The sequence below is a fragment of the Leuciscus leuciscus genome, assembly GCF_965113295.1.
Source record: "Leuciscus leuciscus genome assembly, chromosome: 20".
In the NCBI taxonomy this organism is placed as follows: Eukaryota; Metazoa; Chordata; class Actinopteri; order Cypriniformes; family Leuciscidae; genus Leuciscus; species Leuciscus leuciscus.
Window position 1 is genome coordinate 16539311 of NC_138744.1, and position 25822 is coordinate 16565132.

Below are 25822 nucleotides of genomic sequence, written 5' to 3' on the forward strand. Positions count from 1 at the left end.
ATCTCTCCAAGTGGTTCTCACTGCAGACTCAAATGACGTCCAGCTCCAATCTCTCCATGCTCTTGAATTAAACGCTGTCAAAAGTTATGAAAAATCTAGTCTTTTTGCAAATTAAATTCAGTTTGAATTGAAATCAAGCTTCCTTGTGCTGTGTGTGAGCTATTGCAACAGTTCACGTTACCCTATTGTAAAGACAAATACACTGAGTGAGTAAATATTAGATTATTGTAATGGTTATTGATCAATGTTTAAATATGTAAACAAAAGCCTAAATTAAAATCTCACCTTATAAAGTGGACGTGTCTCTTTAGAAGACTTGAATTAAACTTTTCCATTCAAATAGATTACTGTTACAATGAGTGTTGTGCTTTTCAATGCTTGAAAATAATGATTGCCTTGACAAAATGGATGGACAAAAATTTAGATATTAAAATATTTAGTATGTAGTAGTTTTCCCGATGGTATTAAAAATTATAGGCTAGGCCTACTGAATATTGACATATTTCAAGGTGTCATATTGAAGTTAGAAATTCCAGTATCCACTAATTAATGTCCTTTGACAATAAGGTAAAAACGTGTTAAAAGTAGCTTTTTTCTACATAAATCTATGATTTTGTTGAATATTTTTATTGGTAATGCATTAACTATCGCCAGCTAAAAAGTAATTAGTAACTAGTACTCTGAGTAGTTTTTGAGAAGAGTAATTTGTACTTTTACTTAATTACTTTTTTGACACCAGTACTTTTACTTGTAATTGAGTATTATTTCAGCAATGTAACGGTACTTGTACTTGAGTACAAATTTTCAGTACTCTTTCCACCTCTGGAATACTGTGAATTCGGACATACTCAGCTCACATACTTTTTTTTGTGCCTATTATATAGTAGGCTATGGAAGTAGGCATATTCTGACGCAGCACTTGTCTTTAATTCAGAAGTGTGAAGATACAATTTATCTTTGATGTATGACTGCCACAAGATTTATTTTGTTTTGAGTTTTATGTTTTGTTTTGAAATGCTGGTGATGTAACAATCTGCCTAATAACTGCTGCTATCCACTGAGCATTAATCTGAATTCTGAATACAATTTCATTTTATTTTTAACAATTCATATCTAATTAGTGATTGGTCTACAGACAAAATACTTCTGAAATAAATGTAGTCAAACTTTACTTCTGGATCACTGAGAACAAAAATGATGCTTAAAATTGTTGATTGGCTCTAGTTTTCAAGAAATGCTATTGGGTCAGTATATACGACCCTTGACTTGGGAATGGCAGAGGAAAAGTGATTTATAAAGAGAAGGGATCTCATTTTAATTCAGAAATTACTCAAATACATCTTTGACTGGATCTATGAATTAATCTATGACTGGTTTTGGACAGTACTTGCTTTTTAGGCAAAACAATGAATAATGCAATCTGAAGCTGGTATTATGTCATACATGCTATACATTGCATCATGTTATTCCTAAAATCCTGGATGATGCATCATAATGAAACTTACATCACTCTGCTGAACAAATTCCCTAATATCAGCTCTAGAAAACATCCAAGGGGTGAAAAACTGGACCACAGCCCTGCAGATTTTAAGTCCAACCCTGCTCCAATACACATAGGCTACCTGTAGTTTTCAAATACTATCTACAAAATCTACATAGATCTAAAATGTAAAAACTCAAATATTTTGGAAGCAGTAGTCAATCAGTTGTTTAATGATCATATTTGAATTCAGCACATCAAAATAATAAATAGCACATTTTATCTCTGAAGCAGACGACTTCTAAAGAATTGTAGACCTAGAAATACATCTTTGACTAAACATGAGCCGACTTTTATTCTTCATTCTAATTAAATATTACAGACGTTGTGATTGAATGTACAGTCTGAGATGTGCTGCCACTGGAATAAATGAGTTAACATAGTCAACAAATCTTGTTAGGCAGAAAATATCTATCAGGATTTTCAACCACTCACCAAAAGTAATAACAGCAATGAAAATCACATTTTAATTCTATAATAAGGGACTCAGTCATAACCCTTGCCACAATTTGAACACTGCCGGCTGTTGTTTGGCATGTGAGGACTTTTACTCTGTTCTCTCCCAGCCATCTATGTGAGTGCTGGAAACCTAAAGCTTTCTCATTACACACATACCACCTGCAGCCTCTGGAAAATTCCCTCAACTAAAGGTGATGTGGTCAGGGTTCGCCTACTATAAACAGATTACTACCTAAATACCAGTCCATCATCCCTACCCTCTCTCACCTTCTCATTCCCCGCTCTCTCCATTTCAGTGCTCCTCTTTTTCAGCCACTGCCTTTTGCTTTCAACCTTTTCAACCTCTATTAAATGTTCATCAACCTCTTTACTCACCTTCTTTTTACAGTGTCACAAAATGAGTAAAACTTAATTATAAGATTTAATTAATTAACAACAGTTAAATCATTAAGTATCAGCAATTAACAATAGGCTACTTGTATACCATTTATTCCCGTAAAAAGGATAGTTGACACACACACACACACACACACACACACACACACACACACACACACACACACACACACACACACACACACACACACACACACACACACACACACACACAAAGTAGCTTTAGAGCATGCCACTAACAGTGGCAAGGCATTTTGAGTGAACTATCCAAGTGTAACAAGTTTATAATTAACATTAATGTGAACATGATAGTAGGGTATATTTATACATTACAATTAACAAAGACTAATGCTTTAAATATTGCATAATATATAGACTACCTAATGCACTGACTAATGTTATGTTGTGATGTGTAGCCTAACCATCAAATCTTTCAGTAGCCTATGTTTCTGTGACACCCAAATGATGTCCTTTGAGGGAAGGTTAGTGGTTCAGTATAAAATGGATTCATTTATGAAAGAAACTCCATATATTTGGCATGCAGTGCATATAGCAGCACATTATAATCTCATTATGTAAGCCACAGATATGCACAGATTTCTAAATACAGTAATAACACTTGTGCTGCGACAGTTGGTGTGTAGGTGGAAGTTAGAAGGGAAAGCCCTCAGAGGTTGATCTCACACACACACACACACATTTCATTAGTGCATTTGTCATTCTATGCAGGCCTGCAGAACAACTTTGATTCTACTGACTCAGCTGGTGGAAGGACCGTGTGTGTTTTTCAAGGGAGGGTGTGTGCTGTGTGACGACCTGCAATGTGCGAGCTTAAATGTTTCGTTTCAGGGCTCAAAAGTGTCAGCTGTTGCGATACATCATAGGATGCCACGAGCACTGAGAGCAACACCCACCATAAGTTCACAATGCTAATAGCGTTTAGTGACCTTTACTTTAGTAGCCTATACTCATTAACCAATAGCAGTTAGCTTTAGTTCCGCGTTTCCCTGTTCTTTTCACCTGAGGCTTTCCTGCTACCCACACTTCATCTTCGCGTATTCCCGTATTCCCTCTTCTCATTCATTCTTCTCTCGGGCATCGATCACCTCAATTACACGGCGTATATACCAGACTAATATTTCATATACACGCTGTGCAATTGTTTGACATATCCGTCGAAATATTCGCGCGGACCCGGAGTAGGCCAACAGATAATGACTTTTATTAGCCTAGTTGGAGTCTGACAGCCCCGTTTACAGAGCGTGCGACGCGACAAATCCAGCGCTAGGCGTCGTGGACACTGTGTATGAACGCATGATGTGGACGTCACTGCTGTCAGTGTGCGTTATTAAGCTCAGGTTAATATAGAGACTCCACATGCTCTTTTTAATAAAGTGTGAAATTATCAATAAATGTCACTACCGCAGCTGGTGGTATTTTACTCATTACCCATTCTATAAAAATGCTCTCAGACAGAATCAGCAGACTTTCCAGTGAAATTAGTGAGGGGAAAACGAATCATTTCACACTAATGTTATCTCTTTTAATGCAATCTCGTCCAGGGGTTTGATCCTCTCAAACCTGTCACCTGTGAACTACACGAAACAGGGAAAGGTCGCCATCCAGCGGTTGTTTAAAAGGTAGGCTACACGGTACGTTGTGACAAGTTTTGAGTTTGTAAATTTGAATTCCTTTCAATGTCACAATTACGCTATATTTATGCTAGCTGTTTGGTAAACACACGTCACTGGCATACATTTAGGCAAGAATCAACTAAGATGAAACTGTGTTAGGACAAGTCTTTGATATTTATTTGCTATTAAATTGTTAGGCCAAGGCGGTCACCTTTTTAATATGTCATTTCATACAATAATGTATTAATTACAAAATTGCTTGATATTTTGAATTAACTTAGATGAAATGCTTAGTTAGTTGTCTAATCAATTCCACAGAGGTATACAAGGAAAATAAACACACCGTAAATACTTATTTCTAATTAAATGTATATGGGCCTATAAGAGACGAGGATACTCTGGCCAAGAGAACCCCATCATTCCCAAAAAAAATCAAGGATTTTCCTCAAAGTTAAGAATTCTGAAACTGCTAGAACAGGAACAATATATATATATATATATATATATTTTTTTTTTTTCATTTCAATCTTGAGGGATGGATGTCTCATTTGCAGTCTAATAAAACAAATATTTGTATACACGGTTATTTTTCCCCTACTCATTTTTTTGGCCTTGTTTTCAAGATTCTTCTTAGTTCAGTAGATAGCAGGATATTTATATTTTATACTGAAATATAATTATTTAATAATTATATATTATAATATATATACACTGAAACATAATTAGGCATATTAGTTTGAACTATTTTCTCCTTGATTAGAGGTAAAGTAAATAGCAGCACTCTGACCTATATATCCCCTTCCACCTCTCCCGAGGATAGACATACCATCACAATTGTACTATAACCAGAGCGCGTTTACCATTTGTTGTGAAATGCAAAAACCACAAGACATCAATCTGCAGCTCATGGAAAGAAAATGCTCTTTTACTTTTTTTAATAGAACAGAACTTATCTTAAAAGAATTTGAGTAGGCTTCAATGGTTTGATGACAAATGTTTGAGGCATACAGATTCACATTTGCTGGAAGGAAACAGAATGTTAGTATTGCTTTAGTCTTGAAGCAGTGCATCAATTAACAGTGTCTGAACACATGAAACAAGCAATGCAGACTTGAGCTTACAATATAAAGGGCAAAATAACATTCCAAGAAATAGTTCAGATCCACAAAGGTACACACACACACACAAACAAATGTGCATATGAGTGGTTTGTGCCGTTCACCCATAGCTTTCACCACTCAAAATGTAGACTGTTTGGCTGCATGCATTATCTACCACAAGCCCCCCACCCCCATCCCCATCCATGTATAACAAACAATGCACATCAACGATAGTCAAAACAGAACATACACATTTCATATAAAATTACATCCTAATAATTAAAAGATAGAAAATAAATTGGATTTCAAAGTTACGAATCATTACAAAATATATACATACAATATATACACATACATAAACACACACGCATATGTATAAACTCGTTCAACAGACCTTATATATACATCTGTGTGCATATGTATCTGTATGTACATTATGTATATATTTCAAGCAGTCTAGTCAAGTGTTGGTATGTGGAACTTCACATAGTGCAACAAAAATAAAATGAATTTAGTAAGTAAATACAGAAGCAGTTTATTCCGTGCAGATTTAAAGCAAACTGAGCATTTAAATGGATTTAAAAAAAAAGGTGGGTACATGACGAGCAACTTAAAAGTGATAGTTCACCCAAAAATGAAAATTCTGTCATCACTTACCCTCATTTCATTCCAAACCTATATACAATTCTTTTTTTCTTTTTTTAAACACAAAAGAAGATATTTTGTAGAATTTTGGTAACCGAATGTTTCTCAAAATATCTTTCTTTTATATTTCACAGAAGAAAAAAAAAATTCATACAGGTTTGGAACAATACTGAGGGCAAGTAAATGAGAATTTTCATTTTGAGTGAACTAACACTTCAAAACTCACAAATGACCCTTTGCAACCCAACTCAGATAAAAGAGGTGAACATCAGTAAATATATCCCTGACCTAGCAAAAACAAAAAAAGTTATGAAAAATCTCTCTATTGAATGAGAAATACCTAAACGTAGAATTCGAATCAAAAAGACTAAGAGAGAGTGAGAAACAGAATCATCCCTCAGCTATGTGGCCACACAGTCACATAACAGTATTGAGATGGTCGCAAATGGGAAGAAAGAAAAAAGAAACCCGCTAAAACAAATGCAACCCTGTAGTTAAAACTTTCACACAAAAAAGAGAAGAAAAAAAAGGGCCAAGATTCTACTTCACGTCTCATCAAGTCCAATTTGCCTTGGGTTTATGGCTCTGTTGCCATGGTAGCATCCCTTACTGCTTTGTCATGATGGTTAAAGTTCAAATCCAAAGCCACAGGCTTACCCTGTTCCTCCCTCTCTGTACCTCCTCAATTCTCTCTCTCTTGCTGCCAGGCACTCTTCCACACCATCCATCCCTTAATTTGTTCTCTCTTCATCTTTCTCTATCCCCTAAAAGCCCTGTGCTGCAGACTGTAAATTGTTGTTAGAGCTCAAGGAGCTATTGGGGTCAACTGCGAAACCCGGAGCCCGAATGTCCCCGGTTCCTCCCCTTAGCTCTGGGCCTCTGGCTTCTCCCTCGAAACTTTTTTCTTCTAAGGGCTTCCCGATCCAGGAGCCATATCCATGTTGGTTCAGCGCCAGGAAGAACAGCCTCTTGGCGTCCTGGAATGAAGTGGCAGCCATCTTAGCGTGGGCGTATGACGGCAGTGCCAGCAGATCGGCTCGGCCTGCACGCTGACACAAAGCTTGGAAGAGACGGAACAGATTGGACTTGGAAACCCGTGATACCTCCATCTTGGTACTGGCATAAAGAGAGAAAGATAGATCATGAACGAAAGCAGGTGTCTAGGTCTCGAAGTGCTTCGGTTAAATATTCAATTAGCTAGATAAGCTGGAGTCCCTTTTTACAATGATGTATGACGGATGGGTCTGTCTCTCACCTGTCCACTTTGCCCTTGGTGCCATCCAGTACCTCAACGCTGACCTGGTCCGGGTGACTCCAGTTAACGCTGGACTCTTTGGTCTTGTTTGTGTGGCGTGCCGAGTCATACACACTCACCCTGCCCACCTGCAGAGTGCAATAAAGAAAAAAAATTCATGAAATCGAAGTAAAAACAAAAGTTTCATAGTACTAAATGCATTGTGTTGTGTGTGAGTGTACCTCAGGGTGGTTGAGAGTAAAGTTTGCTGGTAAACTCTTTTTGAACACATCACCGTCTCTAGCCAATCGGCAACATACAGCTCGAGTCAGGTGACCATGGCTGTAGAGATACCCTGAACAAAAGCATATTAAAAAAAAAAATAATTCAATGAAGTTCTAACTTTGCCACATCATAATACAATTTATAATAAATTATAATTTTAATATAATTATTAATTTTTTTATATAACCACTTGAATAATAATACAAAATTGTGAATTTTAATATAAGAGCAATATAATTTGCTATTATTACTACTATTAATAATAATTTAAAAAATTACACTTTTTTTTTTACAAAATATTTTTACATACATTTTTATAATGAATCGTCAAATAAAATATAAATGTAATTATTTCTATTATTATTTTTAATTTATAGCTTTATAAAAATAATAAAAAAAATTAAATAATTGTATACTTATTTTTAATAATTATTCAACAATAATAATGCATTTTATAAATAATATAATATATTATTACAAGCTTACATATTTTAATTATTAATATTATTATACATTTTTCAATCAGTTTCAATTAAATACCTTCATTGTAAATATAATTAAATAAAAACAAACAGATGTTTGAAAACACTGGATATCATTACTCAAGCATGGCAGCATTTTTTTTACCAAGGGTGACTGAGCGCAAATAAACGGGGTGGATGAAGTGGCTAAGGAGCGCCCCCTGTAGGCCGAGCACATTCCAGCGCAGGATCTTGTCGCTGCAGCTCATGGTCCTCAGGCGCTCACCATGCTGAATGCCATCCCAGGTGGGCACAATGTCACTGGACTCCACTGGGATGGTGCCTTCACCTGAGAAAAGGTAAGGTTTAATGAAAACAGAAAAAGGAAAAGGTGAGAAATCTTGGTTTATTCAATAATATGCAAGAATGTATGATGTGACAGACATGCAAATAGAATGTACAGTTGAGGACCAAATGAGAAGACTGTAGTATTGTCTACAGTAGCTCTAGAAAACTAGCCAACTAAACAAATAGCATTATCTGTAAGCATAATCTGGCTTATCGCAGGACTGTCAGAAAAATATCTGTCACAATACATCATGAGGCGTTTTTTTTTTTTTTTTTACTTCCTTGTCAACAGCCAGGGTCTGCACAACAGCTAACCAAGCACAACTGCCAACATCATGTGCAGACTTGTCAAGTTGAATTCAAAGAAATACATCCGCTTACCTGCCAACCGCTTTTGCCACGTAATTGCTTTTCTACTATCCCACTAGACAATGGCTGTTTTGCCTGGCAAAAGGCCACGTTCACGTGGCTATAGAGAACCTCTTTGGCAAGATAACTGCAACCAGATGGTACGACAAACACTGCTGAGTGCTTCTTATTTAATCCAACAGTTAGCGGACTAGAGTTGTGTACCTGAGGTCCTGGAATTACGCCACAGCATGTACATACAGTAAATGGCCATTTAAAGTCACCATGAAATCAAAAAGGACAATTCTTGTTTTATTTATCCATGAATATCATTATATTTTTTTATTCATGTGCCCTCATAATCTTTAATCAAAATAACTCTCCCTCCCACTTGCAACATCTCTTCTCTTCTCTGATAACGTGTTTACTAGTGCGAGGTCGAGACAACCACTCACTCACATGAGATCACAGTAGGGCTGCTTAAAAAAAAAAAAATCTTACATTTTAATCGATTCTCATTTTGAAGAACCGATAACGATTCTTAAATCCCAAGAATCAATCTTTCAGTCTATGCTGTTTTTTAGTTGATTATTGAACTAAACATTGTAGCGCGCCTCCCATCCAGTAAATCTCAATAAGCTTTGCTACTTAAAACATAAACATGAATGAACATCATAAGGCATGTTAAACGATACAGTACACCTTACTGAAATCAGTATCATGTCACATGCAATCATCGTTTTAACCGCAGAACGACGTTAGAAAACCCCCAGCTTGTAAACAATATCACGTAATGTTACTTTTACCTCAGAAAAGTCACTCACTGGCAGCTACAAGAAACTGGCATTTTGTTGAATATATGCACTATATTGCATATTCATTGTATTTTTACTTGCCTGTTCTTCAATATTTAATGTGAGTTTGAATAAATTCATCATGTTTTTATGACAGCCACCATTTAAGTGTAAAAATAATTTTCATAAAAAATTTATTATAACGTTATTATAAAAACTTCCTTGTGTAATTTAAATATAAGTAGCCTACAAATCAGTTAATTTTAACATTTAATATTATTATGAGGTTCAAAATCAAGTCACGCCCACATTTTCTCTTGTTCGAGGTGCCGTTTCACTCAGATGTGTCTTACAATAGTGAAGAAAAGACTATCGCAACTTCCGTTTCATGCTGACATTAACCCCCTGAGGTCGGCTGTATCGCCGGCGATACCAGCTCGCTTTTTTTTTATTAGTGTAAAAGAAACTCATAAATACTCTGTTGACTTTGATTTTCCATAGGAGTTTCATACATCAATCGATTCTGTTAAATGTGTATTATTTTTGTGTATACTCACAATAAAAACAAAGTGTTGTGCTTTTTGCCAAATAAAGAAAAATAAACACGAAGCGAGTTCTGCCTTCTCTCTGCCAGTGAAGTCCATTCTGAAACGCGTCCGAAAATTAACAATAACTCAGCGAATACTCAGTCAAACAGACATACAGACAGACAGGCATGAAGCTTGAATTCTCTTCTTTTAAATGAAGTCATTTATATAAAAAAACAATTATTCTCATCTTGTGAAATCTGTATTAAAAGAGAGCGATTCCAGTCGAGCTCATCTCATCTCATTACGTTATAATCGGCCCCGCCCACGGAGAGCGCGCGCTATTCAAACGCAAATGGCTGAGGCAATCCTGTGAACGCCCCCATCAGCTCGAGAAAACACACACGTTTATTTAGATCATTACTTGTTTACACCGTCTTGCAGCGCTGTGAGGAATAATACTAATCGAAAATGTCCCTCAGAAGTGCGGGTATATCGAGGAGCGAGCTGAGGAATACAAGTAAGTTTTTTCCTTCTCACGTGAATTTCTTCACGTGGGTTTCTGTTTATGAATGAATAAACGGCACAGATGCGCGCTGTTTACCACAGCTGGCAAAGACAGTTTAAATTTAAATCGCGTGTGTGAATGAATGATGATGTTTTAGCAAACTGTATTGCTATACTGAGATAAGTAAACATCGACTGAATGTTGAAATAAAATGTAGGCTATTTGTATAAGCAACGTATTAAACTGCAAATTAACAATATGCCCTAATATTTCATGAAAACAACGTTACAGTCAGACGAAATATGAAAGACAACATTTTGTTTAGTAGATTTGGGTACAGTTTTTACTGTAGAATATACTGCCACATCAAATAAGCTTTTGTTTAGCCATTTCTATATATAAAATACGATTTTTGTCAAAAATAAAGTCATCAACTAAGATGTTAGCTGTTCCAATGTTGGTTATATTCAAACTAATGAATACATAGATAAAATGTAGGGCCTATAATCATTTTTTTTTTACAAAGAAAGAGTACACTTGAAATATTGTTGAAATTGTAATTATTGTTGTAATTGTAACCATTTTAATAAAATAGCAAAACATATTTACAAGATAGATGTAAGCAAAATCTTAAATGGTCAATATAAGTCTTCTTCTAAATATATCTTTTGTCCTTTCATTGTGGCTCAGTCAGTGTCACACCTGAGTGAATGGCTCATCATTATGCAGAGTGGGTGTATTCTAAGGTGTAAACCACTCCTCGTTCACGCCCCCTCGCATATTGGCTTTCCAAGCAAAACCTGTTTTACATCAATTTAAATCAATGTATGGTTTTATGTGAACGATAAAGCAAGACTATTTTCACATAATTTTGAAGAAAAAACTATAGGCGACGACATCCATAAGTCAAAAGTCTTATTGCCACATATTTAGTATGTGTTTTGTGGTCTTATTTCAAAAATTTTAATTTTTAGTTTTTTCGATAACCACGCATAAACATTATTCTCTCAAAAATGAAAACATGTACATACATGTGGCTCACATATTATTGTAGTCCTGTTTGTGCTATATAGAGTGAATTTACACCTTTGCCATTAATATGTTTATAAGCAACTGAAAAAAGCACAAATGTCAGGGCATGTCAGAACACCCCCAGGGCCCAAAAAAACGCTCAGACTCCAGAGGGTTAAGATCGGGAATATCAAACAGAAATTATGACAGCATTTGACAGTTGACACTGATTGAAATGTTGTTTTTTCAGGGGTTTCTGCATTAAGACAGATTAAAAGATTGATCTTTGAATTTTTAAGTATAGGTATCAAATCATTCAGAAGATCCTGATTAACCTGAAAAATCAGTAATTGTTTTTTTACCCCATTGATGCAGTTATTTACAGTTCTTTTTCGGTCGCTTACCGTTCTCCACCTTGGTTCTGAGCTTGCCCTGTTTTACGTTCTCGAAGAGAGGCATGTGTCCAGAGAGATTTTCTTCAGCAGCCTCGCTGCACGACTTATCGAACAGAGCGCCATCGCCACATGGAGCAGTGCTTTGAGAAAAAGAAAAAGGCATGCGTTATCATGTTTGCAGATGAATCTCTGTTCTAAAACTAGCTCGGATGAGAGGAAGTGCATGTCTCACCTAATATACAGATGAAAGGTGATGTCAGATTTGATCTTCAGCTTACCATCATCTGCCACCTCAAAAATACTACCATCACCAGGGCTTTCCCAATGTTTCATCAGCTCACCGTACAAAAACCTGATCCATACAGATTTTACAAATAAGAGTGTTTTGTTAATATATTGCTTTTATTATTTCAATTTGTCTCACTTTTTTTTAAATGCTAGATTAAACTTAACTATGTAAAAAAAAAGTTACATATATACAGTATATATATATATATATATAAAATCATTGAGAAAGACAGAGAAAAAGAAAGACCGCAGGCATAGGAGAAGACGCTCTCACAGTAACATCTTCAGGACACTGAATATATAGTCAATATTATTTATGAGCTGCTGTGAAATAAGACTCCATCTTGAAGAATGAGAAGGAAAAAGCTGTAGAATGAGAGGAAAAATGAATTATGGGATTGAGAGTGAGGGAGAGAGAGAGAGAGAAATTTCTGCTGCAAGCTGATACCGGATAAAGCCTCTCCTGGAGATGATTTCTGCGTGGCAGTCATTAACGGTGTCCCCTCGAAGACTAAGCTCCTCTCCCTTAACACAGCGGTTTCCTACAGGTGTAAGACAACAATTATGGCACATTTCTAATTACAGTGCATACATCATGTTGGCTCTGTCTGTGTTTAAGTCTATGGGTCTATGTACCTGTCCCAAGGCTGACAACTGTTCCAAGTGTATCTGATCCGTTTCTCATAACAATGGTGGCAAGAATCTTCCTACCCAGAAGGCTGTGCTGGATGCGAGCTGTGAGTGCATTAAAGCGCTGATGGCTTAGCATGGCGATCTGATCATGCATCGTACTGCCTGATACTGGCAACTGAAACATACAAAAACTATTTTAGTAACAATTTTATTACACTTCTATCTTTAAGATTTTGATAGGTCAAGTGCAACATTGACTGGTCAGATACTTCTGAATAATGACAGTTGTACAGGGAAATAATGTACAACTGTCTCTAATCTAGGAAATCTGTTTCCTATATAATAAATATATCAAAAGAACAGCATTTGTCTGAAAAAAGTACGCTTTTGTAACATTATACACTACCATTCAAAAGTTTGGGGTCAGTAGGAATTTTTTTGGGAAAGAAATTAATACTTAAAAGTGACAGTAAAAACATAATGTTACAAAATATTTCGATTTATAATAAATGTTGTTTAACTTTCTATTCATCAAGAATCCTGAAAAAACAATTGTACACAACTATGTACAACATTATTATTGATAATAATAATGATAATGATAAATAATGTTTCTTGAGAACCAAATCAGCATATAAGCATATGATTTTTTGAAGGATCATGTGACACTGAATACTGGAGTAATGATGCTGAAAATCAGCTTTGCCATGACAGGAATAAATTACTTCAATTAAATTTAAAACATTTATTTTATGCAATGAGCAGAAGAGACTTCTGTTAATAACATTAAATTTTTTAGTTTTTAGTTTTTTTGTAGTTTTTTGAATGATTTTTAATATGATTTAACACTACCGGCATTTACATTTTTAGATAATTAACGTACACACACACATAAATAATGAATCATATAATTTATAAATGTATAAATAAATCTATATAAATTATAAATATAATATTTATATGAATCGTTCTATATAAATCATAAATATATGAGTTATATATACACATTTACTTACCTAGTACAAAAATACCAACCATTTGTGAGTAAACTTTTGTTTTGGCAAGTAAACAACAGAATCAAACAGAACTTTATTATTAAAAGTTTTCTTATGTTGCAGTTTACAATAAGTTTTCTGAATAAGTAAAATTGTTGGAATTATAATGACCCTTGGTGATGTAAGTGTTGTGCACAAAATAGTTATAAACAGACAAAAAAAAAAAAAATCTGTGTGTTTTTTTTATTTATAACAATTTAGCATCACACACAGGGACACGTGTAGCAAAAAAACACCAAAAAGTTAATTTTGTACTGCTTTCAAATATTATGACCCCTCAACATTTAATAGTAACTTTGTTAATGCATAGTTAAAAGCTACTGCTTATTTTATTATGAACTTTTATTAAAGTTTCTGCGTGTTTAGTACCTCTGGTGTGAGCTCTCCAGTACGTGCTGCTTTCTCTGCTTCTCCGATGAGCACTCGAAGAGCAGCGTCTGCTGCCTCCTGCTTCCCCTGCTTCTTATTACTAGCACACACTGCAGGAAACCACCGCCCTCCCAATTTAGCCTGGTAAGTAAACCTGTAAAAAAGGGAGATGAAATAAAATGTGATATGAACTTTTTATTGCGTGCCGGAGCAGTGGAGAGTCAGACACCGAGATGAGAATCTGCTGCTTCTGTTATAAGGACATAAAGATCAAGAAAACGTGACAAAGTAAGAGTGCAAGTGTACTTGGGCTCGTGTGAGAGTCCGGACTGGCCCACAAGGCGGATTTCAGCAGCGAAGCCTCGAGCACGGGCGTACTCGAGGAGGCCGGACACTGCGTTGTTGTTCAGGTGGTTGATGAGGTCACCCACACCTGCTTCATGTGCCGCCTGGAGCTCAGATGCCGTCAGGGGGGGTAGCGAGGGGCACGCAGGAATGGCTGGCTGAGGCTCATTCTCGCCCAGAGCAAAGAAATTACCAGGAGGCTGGAAGAGAAAGATTGAGTTCAGTCTATCAGCATATAAAATTATATTTTTCTTTCCATCTTTCAAAGAGCTCTTTTTCTTCTTGTACTGTTGCCAAACCTCTCTTCACCTTGTTAAGATGTAGTAGTCCATCTCCCATTAGCTCCTTCACGGCCTCCTCCGCTGCCAGCTGCCTCGCTGCTTTCTTACTGGGCGCTGAGGCTTCTTGGAAGAGACGGTCCCCAACCTTTACACGGAACATAAACCTGACAGAGGAAGTAAGATAAAGCAAGAAAGATGGTGGGAGAAAGGAGTAAAAATGACAAATCAGTCACATTGGACACTATATTTTCAAATATATTGAGGCAGTTCTATTCCAATGAGCTCTGAATCCTCCAATCAGCTTTTACAAATCGCACAGAACAGAATTAATTTTGCTCCATTTTCAATAAGCACCTCATATCAAATCTGACATAGACCAGTTCCTGAGATGGGGTTTGTGTTGAGTGCTCTGAGATCAATGAAAACACTCTGAAGCACGCAGACTATATATTAATTTCATTAAATATTCAGTTTAATGATCACACTAGGCCATATCACGATTTCAATCTTATTTTGATTGTTTTTTTTTAATTTGTTAAGGCAACTTCCTTTGATGCAGACTCTGTTAAATGCTAATGGACAATATCAATAAAAGTAAAATAAAAGTAAAATGAGCAAGAACCAGGCCAAAATAAGAAAGACAGTATACAAAATACATTTCGGGCCAGGATCAGACAAAGCAGAGAGGCATTGTTTCACACCCAGCAAAAAATAAATAAATATATAAATAATAATAATAATTTTCACACTGTAGGGGCAAAGGGAAGAAAGGACACAGAAAAACACAAAAGAGGAACAGATAAAGAGAAAAGAATAGCGCTACCAAACCGACAACATAAAAACTCAGTAGGTTCTGTAGAGGCAACAAAGTGATATGGGGAAAAGAGTCGAGGACTTTAAAAGGAAGAGCAAGAATGAGAGGAGATAGTACAGAATTTGCTTGGAGGTGTGGAGAATGTGAGGAGAGCAAGGGGACCGAAAAGCCTGGCAAATAGAGACACATCAGGACAAAAATCATGTGACTTTCTGTAGCAGGATTAAAGGGATGTAACCTAAAGTTCTTTACTGTGGGACGCATTTTACCGTGGATCATGGGGGGGCCCTTCCTGTCCTGTCTTGATAAACTGGATGGCATGCCCACTGCGCTGACTGTGCTCCATCAGGACAGAAACAGGATTCTTTCCTCCAGGTAGAGACCGAGAAAGAGCCTGGGGCGGAGTATCGGTGCCACCCTTTAGAAATGATATGAAGAGAGCGAGAGAGGATGAATAAATAAACAAATGAACACATTCTATTTTAAATTAAAGGATTATCTCACTTCAGAATTTAAATTTCCTGATAATTTACTCACCAAGTCATCCACAATATTCATGTCTGTCTTTCTACAGTAGAAAAGAAATTAAGGTTTTTGAGCAAAATATTCCAGGATTTCTCCATATAGTGGACTTCAACAGTTATCAACAGGTTGAAGGTCCAAATCGCAGTTTCAATACAGCTTCAAAGGGCTCTACACGATCCCAGCTGACGAATAAGGGTCTTATCTAGCGAAACTATCGGTCATTTTCACAAATGCTCGTCTTGCACGTCCACGACTTCAAGCACTAAGTAATCACGTTGTAAAGGTAAGGCGGTAACTTGACGTAGGCAGAAAATGTAGGGTAGGGCAAAAAACTCCTCTTTTTCTTCTCCAGCTACAAAATCGTTGTTTTACCTTTCATTTATTTTACATTTTTTGTAAAGGGCGTCTGACTTCGTCTTTGCATGTTCGCTTTGTAAACACTAGGTCGATACTTCTGCCTACGTCACGTGACCTTTCAACATGATTACGTAATGTGTGGTGCATCACAGCTAGTGTAAGACAAGCATTTGTGGTTAAAAAGTATATAAATGTTTTTTTTTTTTTTTGAAAATGACAGATCGGTTTGCTAGATAAGACCCTTATTCCTCGGCTGGGATCGTGTAGAGCCCTTTGAAGCTGCATTGAAACTGCAATTTGGACCTTCAACCCGTTGAAGTCCACTATATGGAGAAAAGTCCAGGAACGTTTTCCTCAAAAACCTTAATTTCTTTTCGACTGAAGAAAGAAAGACATGAATATCTTGGATGACTTGGGGGTGAGTAAATTATAAGGAAATTTTTATTCTGAGGTTAACTAATCCTTTAAATCAATATTACATTTAAAAAATATGTTTATATTATATGTAATATACAACATACATATATTTAAATTAAAGGTAAAATAGGACATAAAAGATTTTATCTGTAGGAGATTAAATTATAAAGTTTCATGCAACTTTGATACATAAAAAGAAAACAAACATACTAGCATATCATCTGACAAGTCAGTGGTTGACTCAGCTCCCTCAAAGCTCGGTTCTTCCTCTTCATCTCCATCTGCTCCCTTCATCTCCTTCCAAAGAATCTTCAGGGTTATGGCTGCAGCATCTTTTTTGGCCACTTTTTTGTTTGAACCCTCAGCTGGTGGAAACCTGCGACCATCTAACATGACCTGCATCCGAAACCTGGAGACAAAAATAAAAAATCTCAAGCTATAAACTGTGTTTAAATGTAAACAGTTTGTTTCTACTAATTCTTAATCATGCAATCTCATTTCACCAAAATTCACTAACAAGAGAACATTACTTCTGTAACATCTCCAAAAAATACATTAGCTGTTTCACAAATTCTTAAATGAATCACAGCTGTGTATCTGCCTTCCAAACACATACACTGCCAAAAAAGACAGAGGCAAAAACTCTTAACACAGGCTAACAAATGCTGACATGCAACCATAAACAAACTTTTCATCTACTAACCGGGGGTCATGTGAGGGTCCAGACTGCTCCAGAAGTAGGAATTCACAAGTGTGTCCAAGATGCTGAGCAAACTCCATCAACCCACTAACTGGGTTCTTACTGCGGGCCTCCTTGAGTTTCTGGAATCTGCTTGACTCCAGGCTTTGAGCTGGGGGAGGGGGAGCAGCCAACGAAATGGCGACCTCGGAGCGGATCGTGTTCAGGAATTCTGGAATATCATCAGATGCCCACTGTGAACGTTCTCCTCCATTACTGGCCGTATCCTGATAGTATGAGAACTGATGGGGAGGAGGTTGGAAGTAGCGGAAGGTGGAGGAGGAAAGGTCACTGGGTTTGGGGGGTATTGGCTCAAGGCCAGGCATGTCAAGCTCTGTGTTACCAAAAATTGTATTGTTGTCCAACATCTCCACCAATGGATTTTCACCCCTATCCATCGGCACTGCTCCAATATCACCTGAAAAATCAAATACATCATCTGCTTCCAACTTGGCCGAAGCTACGTCTGCAATTCCTTCAGTTGCCAAGTTCAACATCTCGGCACTGTTCACATCCCGTTTTGCAGTCGCCGCAGCTTTTCGTTGGCGGTCCATCTTTTCCTGCCGGTGTGCACTAAGTGACCATGTAGGTGGAGTAACTTCGGTGTTGCGCCTTACATCACCTTGTTTCTCCATGGCATAGAGTGTGGGATTAACCTGCTTGGCACTGCGCAGGCCGAGGTTCTTGGCGATCACAAGCGAATTACCCGTACCCACTTCATAGAGGTACTGTAGGATCTTCTCTTTGCCATCTTTAGAATCCGCCATTGTTGACAAGGTTACCAACTGGACTGCAGGTAAAAGAGTCTGTTGATCCTGGACAGGAATCAACGTTTCACAGGTATCGTCACCTTCAGAGTCCTCCGACTGGTCACTGATATCGCCGTCAGCCTCTACGAGGATCTGTGATGCAGAGGGAGCGCTGGTGCTGGTGAGATGCTCTCTAGCCTCTTGTTTTATGGATGAACTCCGACCTGGCTCTTTAACCAAATCCTTTGAAGACTGCGATTGGTCTCTCCCTTTGATTGGCTCACTGTCCTCTTCCTTGCAGAGTCTCCACAGAGGAGGGTTCTCACCTTGCTTCACTGCTTGGTTTGTCCTTAAAAGGGCATATAAAGCCTTATTAACAATTGTTTTGGGAAGACCAAGCTTTTTGCTCAAGGCTCTTGCCTGAATGGTCTCGTCTGGCCCGAGTGATGTCAAAAAAGCAAAGACCTGTTGCTGGATCTCAGGGGTCAAATACAGAGACTCTCTGACCGAGCTAGGAGAACTGAAAACCTTGCTAGAAATGCTACTGCAGGACAAAATATCAGAGTTGTCTACCCTTGTTATCCGGTCACTTAAACTCAGACTATGAAGGCCAGAGGACACATCATCTGCCTGTGCATTCCAGTAATGCTTAGTCTGTTGATTCGGATAATACTGTCCCTTCTGATGAGGGTGATTCCACCCTGACTTTTTCTTAGGTCCAAAGTTATGCTCCCTTTGCCAATTTCCTCTGCCTCTCGCGTAGCAGTCTCTTCTTCCAAAATTGTTACCACTTGTTTTGAAGTCTCGATAACCTGTCTGGTAGTGGAGAGGCCCAGTTGAGACCTTTTCCCCTTGGCTGGGGGTTTGGGACCCTCGCTGCTGGGGTGCTTTGAACTGTGGAGCCTGTGCACTTTGCCCCCTGAGGAACTGCACCTGGTGTTGTCGGAAACTTACACCATTTGGGTCAGAGATCTGCTCACTGCTGTGGTGGGGGGATGCCCACAGGGGTGAATCAGAGGGACTAGGGGGAAAAGGATGACCACGTGGAGGCACGCCAGGAGCACCCGGGTAAGAGGAGTAAAGAGAAGGGTGCGGATAGGTGCCGGATACAGAGCCGGGGCTTGGGACACAAGGGCCCCGTTGGTGACCAGCGGTCGTGTGGGAATGAAACTGAGGTTTTCCCTGTTGGGGAGGGAGGGAGAATCGCTGGCAATCTTTGTTAAACCCTCCTCTACCTCTGCTCATAGCGCAGGGGTCGGGGGCGAGGAGGGAGTAGCGTTGGGCTTGGTGGACGTATTAGGATGAGACTCAGCTGTCTGGATGTAATGTCACAATGATGGCAAAGGCTTAGTCTGTGCACTGCTTCTTCTGCAGAGAGACATAGAACAGAAAAATCCATTAAAGAATGCAAAGTGAAAGCAAGCTTTTTGATGTTGCAGTGTCACTGTACAGACACACAAATTCTGTTGGCACATTTCTTGGCAACAGAGGAGACTGTAATTTGAACACTTGGTAAAAGGCTCACAGTTTAATTATTCATGCTTATTGTGACACAATCAATTTATTTCTGGCTTAGCGAGTAATTTGCGGATCCTTATGGTGAGGGAAAGTGGTCATGGGTATTAGAGGAAAGCATTTTCAAGGACATTCCCAATGTGAGCAACTATAGTAGCTAAAGCACAATGATGAGTAAAGCTGTTTTTAAGAGACTGGAAAAACATTGGAAGACAGAAAAAAAAGTGAACCTAACACTCGTTTAAAAAATGCAGTACTCTACAGCATAGTATGTGTTAGGGATGGGACAAATACCGGTTTCACTATAAACCACGATAAAATGTACTGACGGTTAGTATTATCATTTAAAATTGAATTATCATTAAAACTGTATTTGATTATCGTGATTTTATTAACTCACTGTAAATCATGTCCAGCCAGCAACAGGCTAACACAGGCGCAATGTTGTTATTTTTTTATTCGAGAAGGAATGGTGGAAGGCAGATTGTTTTAAATCTTACCCGTTTATAAATTAATTTTGTACAGCGTCCAAAACAATCGTCCAAACGAGATGATCACAAAAATATTATCAAACTCAGTAAACAATAAATCAACTCTGATTTCATTTTCAATACAATCGTTTTAAGGAAGGAAATGCCACAGAATATAATTTTGCTTAAAAAAGTGCATAGAGCTGCTTGTTTTATTTGTTGTTTGTTGATGTTCAAATATAAAACTTGCTGAAATGTTTTCAGTGTGAGCATCAGTTATTTTTGAACACTTTCATCTCGTTTTAACAAAACCGTGATAATATTGATAATCACGATAATTTTGGTCACTATTATCGTGATATGAAATTTTCATACTGTCCCATCCCTAGTATGTGTCTAGTGAATTGCTGTGAGAGTTTAAAATAAGTTGCTTATTAAGATTCAACAGTGCTCACTCCTCACAATACAGCAGGTCAATAGAGAGTTTAGCCAGCAAATTCATTATTTTTAATAGATTCAGGCAACAATAACCCAGAAAAAGAGCAAGGTTATCACACATTACATAAGACACAAAGTAAAAAAAAATGAATGAGACAGTGAGAGTTACATTTTTCTAACCACATAATTTTTGCATGTTACTTTGTTACATTCCAGTGAACAAAGAAATGTTATATTAAAAACACACATACCTGAACTCATATCCTCCTATCAAACCCTAGCATAGACAATATAATTCAGCACCTTGATGCAGCTTCACATTTAACTTCAGACATAATAGCGCACTCTCTAAATAAGCTTAAGCAAAAGTGATTCTGCTGCTCAATCTCTTTCCATGTGCTCCTCCATTAGTCCAGTAATTTTAAGCCAAAGTGGGGGGTCAACCTTGAACAAATTGCAACAGAAGCAAACTCAACTGATTTTATATCCTCAATATGTCCTGAGTAAGGGAAAAAAAGCCCCAAAGAATCCCATTAGGGGAAAGTTCAGAAAAAGCCCCAAATATTACCTATTCATACGCCTTCACTTTTTATTTTGCCTACCTTTTGTCTTCTGCATTCTCCTTACCATTGTCTCCTGTTCTTCCCTCAGACTCGTCCCCCAGAAACAGTCCCACGGACCCAGCCCCAAACCCAATCTCTTAAAAATTAATAAAGGCTGGTTTCTAAAGTACTTCTTCCTGCCTCTATGTATTAATGCTCATGGGTAGCCTAAATGGGTTCAATTCAGACCTTAACATTAAGTATTTCACTGTTATGTGTCACCAAGATTCAACAAGACATTTTCACCTGGCTATACCCAATGTTTAGATCTGTTGTGGTATTTATGCAAATTAGCACATACGTAATTAGATTATACACCGTTTGTCCATGTTAACAAACAATGTAAAAAAACTTGTAATACATTTTTTTGTTTGTCTTGATGCAAGTAATCAACTCAGTCATTTTCATGGTGATATCTAAAGGTTAATTTTTTTAACCCTATTCACATAAGAAAAAGAATGAATAGGCGTATGAATAGGCTAAATTTGGGTCTTTTTCAAAACTTTCCCCTAATGGGATTCTTCTGGGCTTTTTTTCCCTTACTCAGGACATAGAGGATACAAAATCAGTTGAGTTTGTTTCCGTTGCAATTTGTTCAACCTTTTTTCATAAAATGACTGGACTACATGAGCATTCTGAAGTGACAGTCACACTTGTCACTTTGATATCCCCAATACAAAAAGTGGCCATTCCTTTCAAAATACACTGAGGTAGCACAGGTTAGAGATGGTACAAGATTGTAATTCCATGTTATATTTATATATACCTTGGTAGGTACCAATACCACGGTACTAACATGGCACTCCAATGTATTTTAAAGAATACCATTTTCCTTTTACCAAGGAAAAGCCTGTTGTAAGAGCAGAAAGTTTAGCCAATTAGCCATTTAAATAAATTAATGTCTTCAAAACTGAGAGTTGAGGTAGATAGGTTATTAAACATTTATTTAAATATTGGAAAATGACTATGATTAAAAAAATTGGAAATGTAACATTTAACCTCTTAACCAATGGATTTTCACATTATCATAATAACGAGTTTAAAAAAGAGAGAATGCATTCACACAAAGCAATTTCTAACAAACACAATATTTCTAAGAAAACAACCGCATGTGCTTGACACAAATGACTTAGAGGACTTCTTAAGATTTTATACATTCCCATGACTTTGGAAAGTGGTCAGGATTCTGTTTCTGTTCAATTTTAAAACTCCCTGATAGTTCTAGCAAGGTGTTCTATGACCGTGGAAAGATGGGAACCCTATACAAATTTAGTATAACACCCAAAAGCATAAGAGGGGCCCTCAAAGGATGAAAACAAAAGGGTGTTTATTACAATACTCTTGTATCTAAAGCCTTCTTTAAAATAAATCACTGACTCCTAGTTTTAGCACAGATTCTACAGTAACGGTTCAGTCACTTTGTCAACAAGGGGGTTTTACCTACACAAGTAAAAACCAATTCAGACGAACCCAAAAAGTTATACATACCACAAAAACACCTGAAGGTAAAAGACAGATGAACTTGACAGATGAACTTGACACATAAACTAGATAAGGCCCAAACTCGTGCACGGACTAAACACTGTTCCGCATGCAAAATGAAAATGAAATAGACTGATTAAACTCCAGCAATACGCCTACGTTTCCCTGGTGACCTCTGCAAACCGTTTAGATCCACAAACTCAACAACACGAGATGATCCTGAAACTTGTCAAAACTTTTGGAAAGTGTGTTGGAAAAACGATATCAGCAATTAAAGAAAATAGAAACCATGCGTAAACGCGGGATGTTGCGAACTAGGCACAGACCACTTTAAGTTTCGTTTTCTATTCTTCTCCAAGCTCTCGAACGAGTGTCTCTAAAATGCATTAATGACCCGCATTTCGCTAAACTGTCAGCAGGCGGCGCCATTAGTCAGAAGCGCCTGAAAGTTTCATAGGCCTATTTTACAGTTTCACAAACTGTAATTAAACCATTTAGTTATAACAACATCCAATGGAGCAAAACGTACCTGAAAACACAAATACCAAGAAATCGTTTCTAGGTTAATAAACTGTGAAACTCCTCGTGCGGGGACGACTGTATTCATATTACTGCATATCAGTTAACAGCGCGACATATTAATACTGCATCGCACTACTCATTTTATCATAGCCGTTGAACTATTGGTTTCGTTTCAGATTTCACCAGCCTGCAGACGGAAAGCAAACCTCCACCTGCGACCCTCCCAGATGCATAATACATGAGGTTACAGTACTGTGACCGACATGAAACTGCACTGCAGTTTATAACCTCCTGCTGAAGCCTGAGGTGGCTAAACATCTTCAGGAGCTCGAAAGTGGAAAACGGTTCTGAGGATGCGCGTGCCTCGACTTCACTTCTCTGAAAGAAAAAGTCTGGAAAAATACGGGTCATGTAACGTTAACGTTACAAACAAATGTCTCCAGGAGGCGCTTAATAACAGTTTATCCAATACACACAGTCACGCAAAGTTGTAACTTAGTAACTCAGGGCTTTAGGCTACAGAGCTGCATAGACAGAATGACAGCAACTGCTTTCATCACGATAGTCAATAGTTGATGTAACGTCATAGCCTAAGAGTATTCTTTAAAATTCATGCTAATCTAATATTAATATTATTGCCATCTTTACTATTATTATTATTTTGCGTCACTACATTTATTGTGAGTTAAGCTGTGAAACGAATAACTTTTTAATTTAACGTTAAATGTCTTCAAACAGCATTATTGTGATGATAACAGAGTGAAGTGATTGTATAAATAATTATTATGGTACTTACTTTTTTTTGTTGTTATTGACCGGAATACCTATTAGAATTTGAATAGTTAGATTTTTTTTATTGTATTTAGTAAGTAACCGTAGAGATATTAGACTGCATACATACATTATACAAAGGAGTAACGTTACATTTCAAGAGTCCCGTACGAAAAAGGAATGTGGTACTATGTGTTTGCGTTATGGTAATATCATGATATTATTTTTGTTCTTACTCAACAAAAACATATATTTTTAAACTAATACCAAAATAATCGTCTTGGTCCAGTATCAACAAGCCCTTTAAGTTATGAAAACCGATAACTAGTTACAAGGACATCGGAGGTTGCTCAGTTTGAATGAAAACATCGCTGCCTACGCAAGTAAGCAAATACAAACCGCCATAAACCATTTGCTAATCTTTATTTTAACTGCAAGCATGCAACAGCATAAAATTAGAGGTAACTAGGGCGAAAAGACTCAATGGACACGGCATATGGACTATTCTTTCGACAGCCAACGACAAACCGCGATCTGAGAAGCTTTGAAGCATTTCTATCACTCCAGGACAATCCAGTTCCCACTCCGTTCCGAAAACGCGTTGATATAGTAAATAACATAAAGCTGTGTAAGTTGCATAGAGTAAATATACTTACATGCGCAGACGACGTAAACAATCCTGCAACGTCCCTGCAAGAGGCCACATGCAGATTGAAAACACAGCGCTGGTGAATGACAATGAAATGTGGCGCGTAGCTGCGACGGTGTTTTTGACGCTCTCTGATGACGTAGGGTTTCGCAAGAAGCCGCAATGTGATCCTGAAAACACCATCGGTTATTAATGAAATAAAATAGTGATTTGTGTAATGCATGACTTGAAATTGAAATTGTTTTCGTAAATAATGCTCGTTATGATTTATAGCTAGTTATATTCCCAGTGTCGATGAGTATGAAAGCATGTAATATGATATCATAATATAAATAATAATATTCAGTTGCCTGATTTTCCTGCCCTTTTCCTCACTCTGGAGCTTGAGTTTTCAAACTGGGGGGCCGCATGGGAGTACTAGGGACAAGGGTCCGTGGACAAGTTTAGACAAATGCAGTGTAAATTTTTTTTTTTTTTTTTACAAAATAAATAAAATTAATAATAATTAAAGTAGGATTAAACCAACCAATAGTTAAATATATAAATAAATGTAAAATAAAACAAGATTAATTAAAATACATTAAATTAATCAATTACATTATATAACTCAAAATGCTTTATTAAAAAAATAATACATTAATTTAGATTTAAATAAATAGGCTACATTTTTATTTAAATAAATAAAAATTGATCTGAGAAGAAAAAAACAAAACAATGATGTAACAGCACAAATAATTGTCAATACTTTACACTTTTAAAATAGGCCTATATTTTTCCACAGTGTTAATTGTTTTTTTTACATGAAAATATGTAGCTGCCTTTAAAAATGTAGGATGAGGATCACAATCGGGATTGCAGGAGTCATAGCCTATTTGGCAGTTCATGGGATCTAAAAGATTAAAAGATAACCTGCTCTGGAGGTAGCGATATGTCCAGACTGTCCACTTGTTTTGTCTGATTTGGTGTGCAAACCTAACCAGACAGTTCTAAAGGTGTACATGACAGACTCTGTGACTACTTAATAAACCCGTATCAGCAGCTTCAGTGGCAGGTTGAACTTCCTCAGCTGGCAAAGGCAGTAGAAACTTGTACTAGGCCTGACGCTCACGCTGCTGC

General features: G+C 37.3%; 1 protein-coding gene across 2 annotated transcripts; it reads right to left on the reverse strand.

Annotated features, from left to right (window-relative positions):
• Positions 1–4927: 4927 nt before the first annotated feature.
• adar (adenosine deaminase RNA specific) lies at positions 4928–24839 on the reverse strand. 2 transcript variants are annotated; one of them, XM_082149576.1, is made up of 15 exons: positions 24714–24839; positions 17473–19625; positions 16980–17178; positions 15740–15888; positions 14685–14820; positions 14337–14575; positions 14031–14184; positions 12610–12781; positions 12422–12515; positions 11918–12037; positions 11695–11825; positions 7921–8103; positions 7251–7363; positions 7030–7157; positions 4928–6890 (listed from the first exon to the last, which is right to left on the reverse strand). In XM_082149576.1, exons 2-15 carry the CDS (start codon positions 19500–19502, stop codon positions 6539–6541), a joined length of 4200 nt encoding a protein of 1399 aa, XP_082005702.1. In that variant the 5' UTR covers positions 19503–19625; positions 24714–24839; the 3' UTR covers positions 4928–6538. The 2 variants fall into 2 exon arrangements, with proteins under 2 accessions (XP_082005702.1, XP_082005701.1); XM_082149575.1 differs by lacking the exon at positions 24714–24839 and adding an exon at positions 22771–23295.
• Between the last annotated feature and the right edge of the window lie 983 nt (positions 24840–25822).